This window comes from Crinia signifera, chromosome 1 (assembly GCF_055691185.1).
Source record: "Crinia signifera chromosome 1, ASM5569118v1, whole genome shotgun sequence".
Lineage (NCBI taxonomy): Eukaryota > Metazoa > Chordata > Amphibia > Anura > Myobatrachidae > Crinia > Crinia signifera.
Window position 1 is genome coordinate 312,629,980 of NC_139217.1, and position 19,887 is coordinate 312,649,866.

At 43.9% G+C, this 19,887-nt stretch overlaps 1 protein-coding gene across 1 annotated transcript in view; it reads right to left on the bottom strand.

Annotated features, from left to right (window-relative positions):
* LOC146079409 (uncharacterized) overlaps positions 1-19,887 on the bottom strand; it is a 97,713-nt gene that overhangs the window by 17,505 nt on the left and 60,321 nt on the right. Inside the window, exons 9-11 of the mRNA XM_083186203.1 lie at positions 11,019-11,173; positions 9,322-9,399; positions 5,114-5,303 (exon numbers count right to left, since the gene is read on the bottom strand). Of these exons, the coding sequence (XP_083042329.1) occupies positions 5,114-5,303; positions 9,322-9,399; positions 11,019-11,173 (423 nt within the window). The remainder of the gene's footprint in view (positions 1-5,113; positions 5,304-9,321; positions 9,400-11,018; positions 11,174-19,887) is intronic.

A 19,887-nucleotide genomic window follows, 5' to 3' on the forward strand; every position in this document is an offset into this window, starting at 1 on the left:
CCTGCACATATTATATGCACAATTTCAAATTTAACTTTTCAACCAATTATAACATGAAACATCATGAACACTGGCATACTTACTGAGCGTAAGGGAGGGATCGCTGTGTCACCAGGACCATATCAGATAAAGGGATTTGAACGGTAAGTTCTTACAAAAATCCCTTTTTCTCTTTCAATGGTCCTGGTGACACAGCTTCACATTGGGACGTTCCAGAGCCGGTCCTTTGGGTGGGTACGCTCAGGTCTGCAGCTCTCATCACTGCTCGCCTGAATGATGCGTCCTCCGACGCGAACTCATGGAACCTATGGAATTTGGCAAAAGTGTGAACAGATGACCAAGTGGCGGCCCTGCAAACCTGCTCAGCCGTGGCCCCATGTCGAACCGCCCAAGAGGTGGCGACCAATCTGGTGGTATGCGCATTAATCCTGGCCGGCACAGGCCTACCAACCTTAGTGTATGCAAAGGCAATGACGGACCGCAACCACCTAGCAATAGTCTGCTTAAGATGCAGGCCAACCAATCTTGTGCACATCATACAAGACCAGCAAAGTGTCAGTCTTCCTGACACTCTTCGCCCTGTCCACATAAATGCGCAAGGCGCGCACAACATCCAAATTCCTCAATTTGTCCCTTTTTCTAGAACCCTCTGGGGGTTGGAACACAGGCAGAACTATCTCCTGATTTAGATGAAAAGCAGAAACTACTTTTGGCAAAAATTGGGGAACTGATCGAAGAACAGCCCTGTCATCATGACATATAAGCATAGGCGTGCACAGCACATTTTATTAGAGGGTGCACCACCTATTGAGCATGTCTAGCACCGCCATTGGGTGTGTCTAGGACCAATCAGGCGTCTCTCCCATCATCTATTGGCACTCACTACAATATAAAACGTCTCTCAGCCACACCATAATCTCCTGCCTATTTCAGTTTTTATCTTCTAATTACTCTGTGTAATAGTACATGCAAATAATGTAAAAAAAAAACATATGGATGACACAGGTATGTAGTAATATGACAATGGTCTAGTACAAGTAATAATGTAAAACATACATAATTGATTGATGGGCGCTTCTTTTAATAGAATACAGATCTAAAAAACAAAAGTCTTTAGTAAAAGGTATTGGTGGTTGCTAGTAGCAGGGAGGTGTTCATAAGGGTGAGCACAGCATTAGGGGGTGCCTGTGCACCCCTAACTCTTAATGTGCGCACGCCTATGCATATAAGGAAAGGAGACTTGCATGACAATGCTCCCAATTCCGATACTCTCTTTGCTGACGCAACCGCCAACAAAAATACAAGTTTCCATGTAAGGAACTTAAGGTCAGCCGACCTCAATGGCTCAAAAGGCGCCTTTTGAAGGCACTCCAAAACCAGTGACAAATCCCATGGAGCCACTGGTTGCTTGTAGGGAGGTTTCAATCGAGAAACCCCTTGCAAAAAGGTTTGCACCTCCGTCAACAACGCTATCCTTTTCTGAAAGTAAATTGACAAGGCCGAAATCTGCACCTTGAGTGACTGAAGGCTTAATCCAGAGGAGAAGCCATCCTGCAAAAACTCCAGTAATTTAGAGAGTCGAAATCATGATGTATGCGATTTCTGTCTTTCACACAACCTAATATAGGTCTTCCAGACCCTATAATAGTTTGCTGAAGACACTGACTTCCTAGATTTCACCATGTTGTCAACCACAGCCTCAGAGAACCCCTTGTTCTTCAAGATGGTGGTCTCAATAGCCAAGCCATCAAATTTAGCCGAGCTAAGTCCTGGTGTAAGAACGGCCCTTGACTTAACAGGTCTGGCCTCAAAGGTAGACGCCACGAGTCCACAGACAATCTCTGAAGCCTCGAGTACCAGGACCTCCTTGGCCAATCTGGGGCCACTAGGATCACTGGAATTCCTTGGGACTGGACTCTCTTCAATACTCTTGCCAGCATTGGAAATGGTGGGAATACATACAGCAGATTCCCCTCCCAGGGGATAGTCATTGTGTCCACTGCTTCAGCTAGTGGATCTCTCGTCCTGGCATAAAACCTGGGAACTTGATAATTGAACCGTGATGCCATCAGGTCCACATCCGGAGTTCCCCACTTCAATGTCATTTGATGAAAAACCTGTGGGTTCAGGCTCCATTCCCCCTCCAGCAGCTCCTCTCTGCTCAGGAAATCGGCCTCTATATTCTCCACCCCTGGGATGAATATCGCTGACAAAGCTGGAACATTCAGCTCCTCCCACAAGAAAATGCGGGAAACCTCCCACATGGCCAGTTTGCTGCGCGTGCCTCCCTGGTGATTCAGGTATGCCACAGCCGTGGCGTTGTCGGTCTGAATCCTCAAAGGAAGGCCCTGCACTCTTTCTCCTGCAAGAGAAATCAACCTCCACACAGCCCGCAGTTCCAGGATGTTGATCGGCAAGGTGGACTCCTCCGAGGTCCATAGACCCTGAAGGCGTAGGTCCAAAACCACCGCCCCCCAGCCCCTGAGACTGGCGTCTGTAGTCACTACCAGCCAGTCCCAGGACTGCAGAGACCGACCCCACTGAAGGGAATCCACCTGCATCCACCATTGCAGAGAAGACCGTGTCTCTGGAGACAATACTATGTGCTATGACCTCATGGTGTGAGAATTTCCTGACAAAGACGTCAGAATCTCCCACTGAAACACTCAAGAGTGGAACCTGGCAAACTGTAGCGTCTCGAAAGTCGCCACCATTTTCCCCAACAGTTTGAGACACCTCCAAACCGTTGGACTCTGAGGCCCCAGGATCTCCCGAACCAAGATGGCCATGTCCCTGGCCTTTGTCTCTGGGAGAAACACCAGATGTAGATGGGTATCCAGGATAACCCCCAGGAACTGGATTCTCTGTGACGGCACAAGCTGAGATTTTTGTAAGTTTAACAGCCATCCGTGAGTCTGCAAAAACCTGATAGCTTCTGCTAGGTGACTCTGCAACTTCTCCGCCAAATCTGCTTTGAACAGCAGATCGTCTAAATACGGAATCACAGTGATCCCTTTCAGGCGGAGAGCAGCCGCCATAACAGACATTATCTTGGTGAATACCCTTGGTGCTGTCGCCAGACCGAAGAGCAATGCCTGAAACTGAAAATGAAGGTCTCCTATCGCAAATCTAAAGAGAGCCTGATGCTCCGGATGGATAGGGACATGAAGATATGCGTCCTGTACATCCATGGACGCCAAAAATTCTCCCTAGTCCAAGCTTAGAAGCACAGACCGTAGAGACTCCATCTTGAAATGATCCACCCATAGATGGAGATTCAAGGATTTTAGATTTAAAATTGGTCTGAAAGACCCGTCTGGCTTGGGGACCAAAAACAGTGTGGAATAAAAGCCTTTTTTTTTTCCACGCTGCTTGAGGTACCGGGATCACCACACCTTTGAATGAGAAAAGAAAAGTAAGTAAAAGAATTAATGAAAATTAAAGAAAGAAAGAAAGAAAGAAAGAAAGAAAGAAAAGAGATACTGTAGGTGCCCATTTATCAAACAGTGTTTGTGGCTAGGTCCCTGAAAACACCCATTTTGTGGGGCTTGCTGCAAGTATTAGGTATGTGATACCTCTTGCAATTTCTCTATTGATGCTGGAAGCTGCATCCCCCATATGTTTCTAAAGGTCATTATGATGGATACAAATGTTTGCTTGGTAATTTTCACACCAATTTTGACAAATTCACTTGGCACTCAAGGGTGAATAATTCCTTAAAAGTTTGTAAAGAAAGCCAATAGTATAGTCAATGTTATCATGCAACACGTTTTACAGATTTGCAAATATATACATCATTTTACTGTGAGTTATTAGACTATGGCAGTGGTTGCCAAACTTTTTTGAATCACAGCGCCCTAGATCATCAAAATGTTTTCAAGGCACCCCTAGGCCAAATGCTTCTTATCGAGAAATTTAGAAAACAAATATTAAAATAAGTACATACTGTATTGTGTTTATATGTCACAGTTATCTGGTGAGGGACAGGATTTGCTTCTGTTGGTCCACATATATTATGACTGGCAGCCACAAGAACTGGTTTTGCCTGGTACATTGACCATAAATAATATGAATTGATCTTGGTCCACCAACCCAAGGCACCTCTGCAAGTGTCCTGAGGCACCCCAGGGAGCCTAGGCACACAGTTTGGGAACCACTGGACTATGGGCTCTATTTTCTAAGCTTTGGATGGAGATAAAATATAGAGAGATAAAGTACCAGATAACCAGCTCCAAGCTGTCATTATTGAAACCGAGGCTGTGGCATGACATTTATGAGCTGACTGGCTGGTACTTTATCTCTGTCTACTTTATCTCCATCTAAGGCTTAGTAGATTGCGGGTGATTCTAGCTGCCTAGTTAAGCAGCGAAAATTCACTGCTTAGTGAGCCTTCTTACACCGCCCACTGGGCAGCGAATGCCGGCCCCCAGCCACGGTCCGCACATCCTTGCCGCTTTGTGAATGGATGTTTTGCATAAACAACCATTTGCATAGTAGCATATGGGGGAAAAATCATTTGATGGTCGCTGACCATCGAACGATTTTTCCCCTGCTCGCAAATCTAAGTCATTCTGGGCTGACTTAGACTTGCGGCGTCCGGGTCCAAGAAATGAGCGGGCGGCTGACATCCTGTGACGTTAACCGACCGCCACCAGCAGGAGGCTGCCCAGGGTTTTCCTGGGTGTAATCAGTGTTTTCTTGGGTATGCCCACGAATAGCTTGGCGTCCCCATGCAAACACTCCCCCTGCCTGCCTACATCCCACCCCCCTCTGCGAGATCCACAGCGACTATGCAAGTTGCCAAAGGGGCCTGCACAGAAACCCAGCACATGCGCTTATACACATGCGCAGGGCAGAAACATCGGACACCGGTGCGAACACGCCGGGGACTGAAGGCATTAAAATGAGGGTCATAGACCCCTATGTTAGTTGTTCATTCATGTTTTTATTCACAGGGCCAGATTAACAATAGGGCGGATGCAGCTGTGGCTTTAGGCCTCCACACAAACATAGGCCTATCATCATGACAGAATAAGGTGCGACGGCTGTAAATGCAAATTCTCGGGTCTAAACAGGCACTTTATTTTCTATGAACAAGAAACTGAGAACTTACCACATTAAGGCCTGTCAAATTGAGTGTGGCTATCCTCTGTAGATTGGATGCTATTTTTGCCAGACATCCATCAGTAGCTTTTGGTATTCTGCCAATGTTCAGGTTCTCCAGAGGAGTACACTCAGTAGCCACAGAAATTAAGCATTTTGTGGTGAGGGCATGACAGCCAAATACTTCAAGTTTAGTCAGACTGTAAAACAAATGTTTTATCAGAAGATGGCAGAGCTGCCCTCGTATCCGAAATACATATAAAATACCAATGCCCGAAATAAAGTAACATTAAAGAATTGTGGGTACCTTGATGGGTTCTACATTAAATTATATGCACCTAAAATTGTACACAAAATGTGTGGGGGCTATTTACACATAGAAAAATAGAAACAGAACTTGACGGCAGATAAAAATCTCTACGGTATACAAACATACTGTACAAAGCAGAAACTGAAAACCATGGTGAATCTGGTCGATAATAAATAACATTTTATATAACTCCTATTCCATAATATATTTAATGTCCAGTTATAGTCTGACAAGAAGATAGTATAGAACTATTAGTGATTATACTGGTATCATACATCCATCCAAATTGTACTAAGCATTGGGGCAGATGTATGAACTAGCGTTATCTGCACTTAACACTAGTAAACTGGTGGGTATAATGGTTTTTAGTATGTATTAAGGGCGCACCTAACGTGCGCTAGGGACAGCCCGCCGAGTAACACTCGGCAGGGCTGTCCCCTGCAATCAACCAGCAATTAGCGGCTAGGATGATGTATGACTAGCCTCCTAGGCATACATCGACCATTAATCGCCCAGGCCACTTCACCAGCTCAGGGCTAGCGTTGTCCTATCCCCTCTGCAGGGACAACGCTAGCCCTGCTGCTGGCTCCGGGCTACGCTTGAGATCTTGCGATAATAGCGAAATCTCGCGCATGCCCAGTGAGCCTGCTGGGCAGGCAGAGACAGTGCATCAGTGTGAACTAATGCGCTGTCTCCAGGAGGGGAACATTGCCGGAGGGGGGGTCTGCGCTCCCCCGCTTCAGCAGACAAGATGTTAATACATCTTGTTGATGTCCCTTTCTGCTTCGCCTCGCTAATGAGACAAAGCAGTAAGTATTATAGTGGCAGTATTATCGTGGCGCGCTAAACTGTAAAAAAAGACAGTTAAAATAAATGAAATTTGATTGTTTAAATAACAGGGATTTTATACTTTAATTGCCATTGATTATGGAGCCTATTGCACTTACAGTAGGGCAACAATAACATATTTAAAACTTTATAAAAGTGTTGAAAAATAACGTAAGGAAATTTCAGTAATCAAAAGCCACATTTCTATGAAGGAGAATAAGCTTTAACTTCAAATTTCATACAGCCGGGCACTCAACAAAAGAAGACCTGATTTTGCTTCCATTACTAACTTAGGGGTTTATTCTAGTTCATTCTTTCTGACAAAATCCTTCTTAAATGGACAAAACCATGTGCACTGCAGGGGGGCAGATGTAACATGTGCAGATAGAATTAGATTTGGGTGAGTTATTTTGTTTCTGTGCAGGGAAAATACTGACTGCTTTATTTTACACTGCAATATAGATCTCACTTTGAAGAAAAACCCCACCCAAATCTAATTCTCTCTGCACATGTTACACCTGCCCCCCTGCAGTGCACATGGTTTTGTCCATTTAAGAAGGATTTTGTCAGAAAGAATGAACTAGAATAACCCCCTTAGGGCTGATTCAGAGGCGGATGCTGTTAGCAGCACTGCTTCTTTGTACACAGCAGCTGGGAAACAATATGCAAATGCTGCAGGACGTGCTTTGTGTAAATAGATGCCTCTTGCCAGCTTCAGTGATCTGATGCAGCATCAGATCAACTGCTTCAACATCTAACATCTGAGTAACCCTCAACATTCTCAGGGTGGTATCCGGTCCATTGGTTGACAGTGTCTAGGCCGACAGTTAATAGGTCGACCATGATTGGTCGACAGGCAAAATCGTCACATGGAAAAGGTTGAATTTTCGCAAGATTTTTTGGTACTTGTGTATTTTGGCGGCGCCCGATTTCAGCATCGTGCGATGAACGCATCGCATCGCATGCCATGTACCCGATGGCATGCGATGCGATTTTGACCCTCTATGCGATGAAAAATCGTATAAGCACCCTAAAGGGTGCTTTTGAGCACCCTAATGGGTGCTTACAATGTTAAATGCACCCCCACTATAAACGTGAACCCGAAGCGTGGCGAGCGCAGCGAGCCCGCGAGGGGCGGCGGTACGCGTCCTACGACCTTTTCATACCACCACTATCCACGCCAGCGTGGAGTTGAGAATAGAAAGTGGCCCGAAGCGTGGCGAGCGCAGCGAGCCCCGCGAGGGGGCGCGGATACCTTCACAGGTATACGCGTCCCCTGGCGGGCTTCACAGGTGTCCGTGTCCCCTCGCGTGGCTCGCCACGCGGACACCTGTGAAGGTATCCGCGTACCGCCGCCGCTCGCCACGCTTCGGGTTCACGTTTATAGTGGGGGTGCATTTAACATTGTAAGCACCCATTAGGGTGCTTATACAATGTTTAATCGCATCGCATCTTATGGCATTGTATGCCATGTACAATGGCATACAATTTGAAAATTGTATGCCATCGCACACTATGGCACGAAATCGTGTCGCATCGCATACCATCGCAAGTACTAATTTTTTTTTTAACCAATGTGTTCTAACTGCATGATCCTATTGGGCATAGAGGGAGAACAGCAAGGCATTGTGCAGTAAGGCATTGTGCAGCAAGGCATTGTGCAGCAAGGCATTGTGCATGAAGCATGTTGACCATTTACATGTCAACCTTTTGCTTGTGTTGACTTTTGTCTATGCCAAGCTAGACCATGTGGACCTTTTCATGTGTTGACCAATAGTAGTCAACCAAAACACTGTGGAACTAATAATCCACACCCCTCAGGATGTATGGAAAAACCACTCTACTGGTACCAATAAAGTAGGAAGCACAGAAAATGGAGGAGGAGGTCCATTTGTAGCCTCCACTGGCGGGGCCCACTCCTCTCTGCCGGGAGCAGCACCCCCCACCTGGTGCAGTAGAGTCCTCCAGGACTTGTGCCTCTGGACACTCTTCCCAGCACTTTATTGCACCTCATTTTGGATCCGGACCAGCCGCCCACCTAAAATAACTTTTCTACTCACTTCCTTGCTCCAAACCACCATCTCTGGACTTTTCCTCTTCACTACCCTATGGAGAAACATTTGCTGATATGCATCCTAAAATAGAATAATCTCCTGGTGACCTTATTGTGGTAACTATATTCAATCTGCATACACAGAGACTGCTTTATTGGTGGCCGTATGGTGGGAATTCCATGCACTCTACATACCCAGAAATTGCTATTGGAGTTATATGTGGATATATAAACTGGCGGTACACATAGGAAGGGATCCTTTGCCTTATTTCTCTGAGATGTATTATAACTTGTTTTTATGTGTTTATTAAATTTACACATTTTAATTATTCATTGGTGTAATAAGCGCTACTTTTGTTCCTTCTATCACAGTAATTACAGTAAAAAATTATACATTGATTTCTGCTAACAATCAGTGGGCTACAAACCAAAATGAGCAAAAAACAAGTTACATGTCCATTCCAGTGGCACCACACGTAATTGAATCGGCCTAATAATGTTGTATTATTGTTACTTTATATCTAAAATACCAACTTTTGTTTTGAGCAATCAAACATTTTTGGGCAAAATAAAAAGTACACATTGATACCCCTTTCACATTGCACTTTTAAAACGGTATATTGCCGTTTTTTTTACATTTTAAAACGTTTAAGGCTGCAGTGTGAAAGTGCCAGAGTTGATTTACCGGTTAAAGTTAACCGGTATTTCAACACGGTTAAAAAGCAGAGTCCTACACGTTTTAGGCAGTGTGAATGGCTCTATTTCAATGGCTTGAAACGTGTCCCTTGGGGGTTAAACGGGTTGAATTTTGAATGGTATTAAATGATTTTTAAAACGGTTTTCACCTGCAATGTGAAAGGTCTCAAGGCTCAGACCCGTTTTAAAGTCCCATTTAAGAATACCGTGTCATTACCCATTTCTGCAATGTGAAAGCAGTATAAAATAGTAATTCAACTTTTTTCACACATCAAACAGACTTATACAACAGTTATATGTGAACTTTGCATCTGTATAATTCATACTGTACCTTTTGCAATGCTTTTTCAACAGGGCAGTGATGGCATCATCTGTAATCTTACAGCCATTCATCGATAGGCTTTGCAATCTACAAGGACAGGAGAATGGAAAACTATTTAAAATAATAACAACAACAACAACAATAATAATAATAGTAATAATGTATTTCATATATCTAGGGCATGTCTTAAAATATATATTATGCTTATTTTATGTATTTCCTATATGGGTGGTAGCTTATTAGTGAACGTGCTGCCACCGCTACAGGTAAAATGTCTTAATTCCCCTTACTGGTGGATTTGTTGGTTTTGCAGGTTGTAGTCTTGTCCCTGTGGGTGCTTTCTATGTGGTGTGAAGTGTTCAACTGGTGTGAGGCAGGATAATGTATAAAGCTGTATTCAATTTGTGCCTATAGCATCCCTCCCAACCAGTGGTGGCTCCAAATTTGGGACTGCAGCATAGTCCACAACTTTAAATAGGGGAACCACAGCTCCCCTACTTGAACTTTGGACTGTCCTGAGCCCCAACTCTGGAGCCACCAGATCAGGGGGATACAGTTGGGGGAGCCAGTGATCACCACTGCTATGCTCAGAAAAGCATCTATCATTGCAGTGAGGGAAGCCGGGGGCTACCCAGCTGCTCGGGGAGCAGAAACACCACGAGAACATGCAGGTTTCACATGACAGAATGGGAAAAACTGATTGGTCAGCCTTGATAAAGCTACTTAGTGAAGCGAAACGTATATTACCTTCTACTGTATTTGTTGTTACTCTAATAGGAAGACAACCTTCATAGGCAAGTATTTATATTGATATTTTATGTTCCCTGTGTGTTCAAGAAGGGAGCGCCTATTGTCTGAGTATCACCACAAATGCATTACTGTCTATTGGAAGAGGTCTGGGGGTAGATCTTAGTATACCCAGATAGGCGGATTCTTTAGTGAAGTGCAACGTTATCCTTTAAAACAAAAATTTGGGGCGGTATATTAGCTTCTGTTTTCTCATATGAAACAATGGGGGTTATTCTGATTTGTATGCAGCAGGCCTGCGTTCGCATGGGGATCGATGTTCTTGTTCTGCGCATGCGCATTTCTGCATGCCCCCAACATAGTGGGGAGGGGCAGGGGGTGCCGGGCAGCCTCATTACCATATGGGAACGCCCAATGAGGCCATGACGGGGGTGCGGGCGGCGAGCAGCTGATCACCAGATGTCAGCTGCCTGTCCATTTCTGTCCCAGCATGCACGCATATGTAAGTGACTTGAAAGTCACTTTTATATGTGTGCACCTTCCACGTCTTTCGATGGTCGGCGATGTTAAACATCCAATTGCAGCCTGTGTGTGGGAACACACGGTGCGAGGGGGGCAGGCGGGAAAGCATTCGCCAGGAGAGGTTTGGTGGACTCGGAAGGCTGCGAATTCAAAGCCTTGCGGATCAACCAGAATGACCCCCAATGTTACTTGCTGTAACATGATGCTGTGACAGACTACCTTAGTAAGTGGGGGTCTCTGCAAGACTTGTGTCCCATACAAACCGGGCGACAGAGCCTCCGTGCTGAGTGATGTGTCTTAGCACCGATCGCTCAGCACACAGTGATGCTCCAGAAATATGTGCTGAGCGATCTGGCATGGCCAGTGTTCTCTGTTGCACAATTATACAGTGCTTTACAAAAATGTCATTTCATTTGCAGAATATAATCAGTACGTACTGTGCAGATGCCTCTACAAGAGCAATTATGCCTTTATCAGTGGCCGCCGTCCAGCTGATGTCCACCGATGTTAGTCTAGTGCAGAAATTACTGGCATTCAATAAAACCATATCTCCTTCAAGTCTCTGTCCACTGCAGTTAGTTACATTAAGTTCCTGTGTAAAGAAAAGCCAAATACTTTGAAGGATATTACTGAAATAGCAAGTGCAAAAAAATTAGATGTGGCAGGGTTAATTTCAATAAAACTTTTTGTTTGAGCCAACATGTGCCGACAGGCGGTATTTCATGCTCTACCATCCACTAAGGCATGGAGGGAGAATAGAATAGTGTGCCGAGCGTAATGAGGCACTGTACCTGAAGCATGGTAGACAGTGTCCATGCCGACTATGTCAACATTCGGGACAAAATAGTGAAAACCACATGTTGACATTTTAACATTGTCAACTCAATGCTTGTGTCGACCTCCCATCCAATGTTGATCTTAGACATGTCGACTTATTTCATGTGTCGACCTAAGACGTGATGACCTTCAGCGGTCAACCCAATACCCATGCAAACACGCCAATAGTAAGACAATCTGGCTACAGTACATGCACACCCCAGGACACCAACACAATGAATCTCTTGCGCACATTTGCCTTATTACTTACCATTTGCTCCCCAGAAAAGCTCATTTAGTGGACACAGAAAAATTCATATGACTAATCGCACCTCCTTTGGCAATGATATGCATGTGAGTTACGTATAAGCATATCATACACATGTTTAATAAATATAAACAATTTTATTTTCACAGATCCCACTATTTTAGTGCTTAACCCTTTATGGATGCGTATTCATCCTGCAACACATGTACAGCATGCGAAAAATGGATAAATGCCTCCGCATTCGAACATTTTTGTGTCTCGGAATCAGGCCCATTATGTATCCGAATCAGGGCTGTACTGGTCATCTGGCACTTCTGGCAAATGCCAGAGGGGCCAATGGCCAAGTGGGCTGATATGTCACTCCACTGTGGAGGCACCACATTCCATTCGGTGTACACAGAGAGCTGATGGACTCACGGCGGGTCTGGTGGCTTTCTCTGTGCCCCGATCAGGTCTAGTAAAGAGGGTGGCATCACATGCTGCTATTCCCCTCTCTCCTGTTAGTCAGGATCAGCAGCACACGCATGCGCCCCTGTCTATATCAGCGCTGCTATCTAAATGATAACAGGCAGAATGTATGCTGCTGCTTTTGGCTTAGCTGCTGCTTCGCCAGCAGCAGCTAAGGCTGGCGGAACCCTATCTCAACAGCAGGGACAGTGCTGTCCCTGCTGTTGGCTCTGGGCTGCGCTGGGGACCTCCCGCGCTTACCCAGTCCAGCCGGCCGGGGGAAGGAAACTGATGCGCTAACTCCAGGAGGGGACATCGCTGCTTCGGCAGACAAGATGTTAATACATCTTGTCAATCTCCCTTCCTGCTTCGCCTCGTTAATGAGGCAAAGCAGGAAGTATAGCGGTGCCCTAAGCGCCGCTATAATACATCTGCACCACTGTTACATACAATAACTCGTGATATTCAATGTAGACAACAACGGGAGGCAAAGTATGCCAATTACCAAAACGTTTGATGAATTTTATTGGTGCTGGAACATTATGTTCTGTTTGATCAATTCTACCTTTGATGAAAATCAAAAGAGCAATCTAATGATACCATTAAGAGTGAATGGTAACAACTTCATATCAGTAAAAGGCAATTAAAAATGCAATGATATAGAAAACCATTTTTGGGGAGTTTTGCATTTTGTCTGTTAATTATGGATTTATTCAGAATACAAGTGAAGAGATGATCTGGCCAATGGTATATCAGTGGGTAACACTTTCATTTGAAAAGCAAAATATGTTTTGATTGATAATTAAACAGTGATATTACCAGATACTTAAGGACCTTTTAAAAAGAGCAAAATTGCAGACTCGCATGAGTGCAAACCAGTTCCAAGCGACTCATGTAAGCAACCAAAGTGGGCAGATATAATGCCACTAACAGATGGAGTTATGTTTATGAGAGATACTGTACATTTCTCTCTGCTACTGTATATAAATAGCATTTTTGCAAAGCCCCAAAACAAATAAAAATGGCATGGAAATCAGTGATTTCTCTGTACATTCTCTATACGGGATACCGTCACTAGGTCTAGAACAACTGGGTCAACAAGCATTAGTTTGACACCACTACAGGGTCATTATGTCGATGGGGCCATTAGGTTAACATGGGGACAGTCAATGGGTCTACATGGGGTTTTTCACTTTTTTTTTTGAGCCGACATGTGCCAACAGGTGGCATTTCTTGCCCTACCATTCACTAGGGCGTGGTGGGAGAATAAAATAGTGTTACACTTTTTTAGTGGCCATGTTGACTGTGTCAACATTCGGGACAAAAAAGTGAAAAACCCCATGTTGACCTTTTGACTGTCGACCTTCCCCCTGTCAAACTAATTACCCGATTGATCTAATGACCCTGTTGACCTAACCCTATGTTGACCTTCAGTCATGCTGACCTTCATGCATGTCGACCTAGTTGCTGTCTATCCAATGATCCATACCCCTCTATACTAACTATAGTAAAACAACATTTCTCTGTATTTCTGCTTTCTACAGCTAAAATATTGGAGACGAGCCATTTTTTAGTTCACTAAATAGGATCCAAAGGCATACTTGCCTTCTTTTCTGGAATGTTCAGGAGACTCCTGAATCTCAGGTGGCTCTCCTGGACTCTAAAAAATTATGCGAGTCTTCTGCAAACAGCAAAAACCCACCACAGATCACAGGAGCCTCCCCCCTCACCTCTGCTCCGGCGTTAGTATGCCGGAGCTTCCCTACCGCCGGAGCTTTCCTGTCGCCTGTCAGTCATCACTGACCACACCGAGCCGCCCCATACATCCCCGAGCCTGCCGCCTACGTCACTGCAGGAAACTGCATGGCGGCTGGGGAAGAGGGGGTCAGGGGAGCTCCGGCGTCCAATCGCCAGAGCAAAATAAATGGGGGGGGGGTTGTGACGGTGGGGGGGCTCTAGAGGTGGTGCACACCTGGACACCACTGGCGCGCACCTATTACACATTAGTGGTATGCCTGGAAGTTTTCCGGGACAGCCCACTGCGGCAGTGCAGCTGAGCCTGAAAAATTTCTGGGCATACCACCCAAGGGGTTAATGATTAAATTTGTACTGAATGGCAGGATGGGCCACAAAGTTTCCTGAATCACGCTCTCTGTACAGATGACACGCCCTCTGACTGCCCCCTACCAGAAATGTGACTTCAAATGTTCTATTCAACCTCAAATTTCCATAATATATTTATATATATATATATATATATATATATATATATATATATATATATATATATCCAACTCGGGTTTGGCACTCACTATAACCAAATGCAGCAGCGCCGGTGCCAGCACATAGAAAAATATAGTAGATTTGCGGTGGGGCACTCGTGGCTATTCTCCATAAACTAGACAAGCCAGCTAGTATGCAGCAACGTTTCAATTTATTTATCAAATTTTCGTCAGGTTACAAAGAATAGAGAAAAAAGACATACCTTTATAGCAGCATAGACCAAGGAAGTGAGGCTGAGACACAGAGAGACAAGGGAGCAGCCCACAGGGCGCAGCATGATGATGTCACATGCTGAACAAGTGTGCAGCATGTGGGGAGCTTGGTTGCCATGGATACCGCAATCCAGCTTTCTCAGACACTGTGAGGAAAATTGCACCAAAAATAATTAAAAAGTGACAAGAAAGAACTGCGACTAGAACCAAGAGGCAACAGTATTAAAAAATAGAAATAGAAAAAATGTATGCACCTGCGTCTCAATCTCACTTCATAGGTGATAAAAACAGCAATTAGCCTGAGACAAATAAATGACTAATCAATTAGAAATAGCATATTAAACAGGACAATACATGATACAATAAAAATACACACCAATAAAGCATAATTGCACATAATACAGCGCAATGTGGCAAAAGATATAGTAAAGACACAATCGCAATATTATGAGCTCAGCGGAATACAGCAAAGGAAATTTGCTCGTTTAGACCTTTAGGGGCAATAGTGCCCAAGCGGTGTATCCACCGGGCTTCACATTGTAATAGACGGGTACCACGGTCACCGCCGCGAATATTGGGGGGCACCCAATCAATCATCCGATATCTTAAGCTGTTAAGAGGATGATGATTGTCAACAAAATGCCTGGCGACAGGATGCTCACTACTGCCGGATGCCAATGCCTGACGGATGGTACTCCTGTGCATTGTCATCCTTTCCTTAAATTTCCTAATAGTTTTACCTATGTAGGATAAACTGCATGGACATATAAGTTGGTAAACAACGTATGAAGAGTTACAAGTAAGGTTGTGACGGATTTTAAATGTGTGGCCGGTATGGGGGTGACTAAAAGAATCACCTGGTAAAAGGAATTGACAGGTGGTGCATGCGCACCTAAAACAACCTTTTTTCTTTTGGACACCCAACCATGTCACAGTGGGTGGTTCTGGATTGATGGATGTATTGGTTTTAACCAAAATATCCTTGAGACTACGTCCCTTGGAGGAGCACGGCATAACCCGGTGCTCACCGAGGGGTAAAGTCGTGTCGCTTTTAATTAGAGACCAGTTATTTTTAACCAAAGCAGTGGTTTCATTAGAGACAACATTATATCTGTTAACCCACGGCATAATCTTGGCCATGCTGGTATCTTTACTTTTGTGTCTGAGAAGTGACTCGCGGTCTAATTGTAACACCTTACGTTTGCAGGCGACAAGCTCATGATGTTTAAAGCCCCGCCTTTATCGGCTTGTCGAATAACAAGATTTTTGAGTGAAAATAAAAATCTTGTTATTCGACAAGCCGATAAAGGCGGGGCGATAGTCCTGCAAGATCTCTCTGACTATCATGCCGAAATAATGAAACAACTTTCTGATGTTGACACCTATCGCCAGTTGACAGTCAACCCCACTGCTCAATGTCGACAGAAATTGACCAACATCTTACAAATGGGAGTAGATGCTAAAATTATTACTCAAGATATTCAAGCTGTCCTGGTTCCAGATTTTCCAATCACTCCTTGTTTATACACACTTCCGAAAATTCACAAGGGCTTGTCCCCTCCTCCGGGTCGCCCTATTGTGTCGGCATGCGGGTCGCTGCTGCAACCTACTGCAACTTATTTGGATGATCTACTACAACCGCTTATTAAATCTCAACCTACCTTCTTGTTGGACACCACCACTTTTTTACAAAATCTTCATCAGCTTCCCAGACTAGTAGACAATTGTCATTTGGCCACCATCGATGTGGTAAATCTCTACACCATGATTCCCCACGCCCTGGGTCTGGCTGCTTTGAGACGATTCCTCAATACCCACAGTGATTTTGATTCCATTAAAATTGATTTTCTTATTGAGCTCATGGATTTGATTTTGTATAATAATTTTTTTATTTACAATAATACTTTTTATTTACAGCTACGGGGCTGCGCTATGGGCAGTTCTGTGGCTCCTTCATATGCTAATATTTTCATGTTTTCTGTTGAGTTTGACATTTTTCTTTCTGACCCATGCATTGTTGATCATTTTATTATTTTTAAGAGATATATAGATGACCTGTTTGCCATCTGGCACGGTGATGTTAACCTGCTTCATGATGTCATTGTTAAACACAATGACACTAATAATGCCATCAAATTTACATTTGAAACATCCAGTAGTGAGGTCCACTTTCTGGACGTCAAAGTTTCCCTCAAAGCGGGTATCATCACTACCAGTGTTTATACCAAAAGCACGGACCGTAACACTCTGCTGTCCCCATCCAGTTGTCATCCCCGCAGTCTTGTTTCATCTTTGCCTTACTCACAAATGTTACGCTACTACCGCATCAATAGCGATAGAGCTGATTGTGAGCAGCAACTTGATGCACTCATTGAAAAATTTTTGAAACGTGGCTTTAAACATCATGAGCTTGTCGCCTGCAAACGTAAGGTGTTACAATTAGACCGCGAGTCACTTCTCAGACACAAAAGTAAAGATACCAGCATGGCCAAGATTATGCCGTGGGTTAACAGATATAATGTTGTCTCTAATGAAACCACTGCTTTGGTTAAAAATAACTGGTCTCTAATTAAAAGCGACACGACTTTACCCCTCGGTGAGCACCGGGTTATGCCGTGCTACTCCAAGGGACGTAGTCTCAAGGATATTTTGGTTAAAACCAATACATCCATCAATCCAGAACCACCCACTGTGACATGGTTGGGTGTCCAAAAGAAAAAAGGTTGTTTTAGGTGCGCATGCACCACCTGTCAATTCCTTTTACCAGGTGATTCTTTTAGTCACCCCCATACCGGCCACACATTTAAAATCCGTCACAACCTTACTTGTAACTCTTCATACGTTGTTTACCAACTTATATGTCCATGCAGTTTATCCTACATAGGTAAAACTATTAGGAAATTTAAGGAAAGGATGACAATGCACAGGAGTACCATCCGTCAGGCATTGGCATCCGGCAGTAGTGAGCATCCTGTCGCCAGGCATTTTGTTGACAATCATCATCCTCTTAACAGCTTAAGATATCGGATGATTGATTGGGTGCCCCCCAATATTCGCGGCGGTGACCGTGGTACCCGTCTATTACAATGTGAAGCCCGGTGGATACACCGCTTGGGCACTATTGCCCCTAAAGGTCTAAACGAGCAAATTTCCTTTGCTGTATTCCGCTGAGCTCATAATATTGCGATTGTGTCTTTACTATATCTTTTGCCACATTGCGCTGTATTATGTGCAATTATGCTTTATTGGTGTGTATTTTTATTGTATCATGTATTGTCCTGTTTAATATGCTATTTCTAATTGATTAGTCATTTATTTGTCTCAGGCTAATTGCTGTTTTTATCACCTATGAAGTGAGATTGAGACGCAGGTGCATACATTTTTTCTATTTCTATTTTTTAATACTGTTGCCTCTTGGTTCTAGTCGCAGTTCTTTCTTGTCACTTTTTAATTATTTTTGGTGCAATTTTCCTCACAGTGTCTGAGAAAGCTGGATTGCGGTATCCATGGCAACCAAGCTCCCCACATGCTGCACACTTGTTCAGCATGTGACATCATCATGCTGCGCCCTGTGGGCTGCTCCCTTGTCTCTCTGTGTCTCAGCCTCACTTCCTTGGTCTATGCTGCTATAAAGGTATGTCTTTTTTCTCTATTCTTTGTAACCTGACGAAAATTTGATAAATAAATTGAAACGTTGCTGCATACTAGCTGGCTTGTCTAGTTTATGGAGAATAGCCACGAGTGCCCCACCGCAAATCTACTATATATATATATATATATATATATATATATATATATATATATATATATAGTATACACTCAGCACTACAAATATTATTCCAGGTAAATAGTGCCCTCCAAGGAATATAGGGGGTTATTCTAGGTTGATTGTTCAAATGCAAATTCGCATCCTTGCGAGTCAACCAAACCCCACCTTGTGAATGGTGGCCTGGCCGCGAATCGCTGCGAATGGATGTTTTACATAGACATCCATTCGAAGCCTGTGGGGCAACACCCACATCATTCCATGGTCACCAACCATTAAATGATGTGGAACGTGCACGCATATCTAAGGTTGCTCAGGCTGGCCTGACAGCCGTGACCCTGTCCTGTTCTCAGCCGGCTCGACTGGCAACCCGCAGGCGGGATTCAATGTCCCGCCTGCCGATTGCCGGAAAGGGGGCGTTGCCACAATATACAGCCGTGGATCTTCAAGCTGTGGCTGGGAGCACCCATTTGTGCTTCTGCCCCACCCATTTATGCCCTTCACCATCTCTCCCTCATCACCATCTGTGCTTAAAAAAAATATATTTTAAATATATATATATATATATATATATATATATATATATATATATATTTTAATACAGCTTTTTTTAAAACAAAGGTTTATTTTATTCCATGTTTTTTGTATCTTTTTACATTTTTTTATACTTCATATGCATGTGCAGAGGTGCGGCATGGGGTACATATCAGAGCAGTTAGAGGGCATCTTAGCACTTGTTTGCTCGGGATTGATAGGACTGGGTTGTGGGGGGGCCCTACCTCTTTAGCTTGTGATGGCAGCCCTAACTGTGACCATTACCATGAAATTACAACAGAACTTGGATAATTAACAGGAGGTAGGTACAAGAGAGCACAGCAAGTGTTAAGTGAGATCAGTACATCTGGACTGTTGCCATGGCAGTCAAGAATACATAACTGTTCTTATTTTTATTTATGCATATGTTGGAACTGTGAAGAGGGTGCGGGGGAGTGGCAGGCTGAAGTTTTGCCTAGGGTGCCTCAAAAACATTGCACGGATGTGTACACCTGCTGGGAGTACCATCAAGATGCCCTAAATCAAAACCAAGACACCTGCTGTGTACTTTGGTCATGAAACGTGAACTGCCTACACCTTATATCTAAAACATTGTATTTACTGTATACACCTTCCACAGGTAAAGTCTTAAACTGTACATTTCTCCTACTTCTGTATACATTTGATTCTCTATTTGCATTTCTAAATCACTGTTCACACATTTCCTCATTCTCATGTTTCTTCAGAAATGTTGCCTACGTCAATAAAATACTGAATACTGCCCACTTAACATCATTTCTGTGAGTAGACATTAAAACAGCACACATATTCTGTGAACATTTCATGACACTATCCATTTATTATTGATGAGCTGTTAACAGCCTTGGTACTTGTGTACTTTCACGGCTCCCATCGAATACCATCACATGCCAAATGTAGTGGCATGCGATGGGATGTGATTTTTTGCAGTTTTTAAGCAT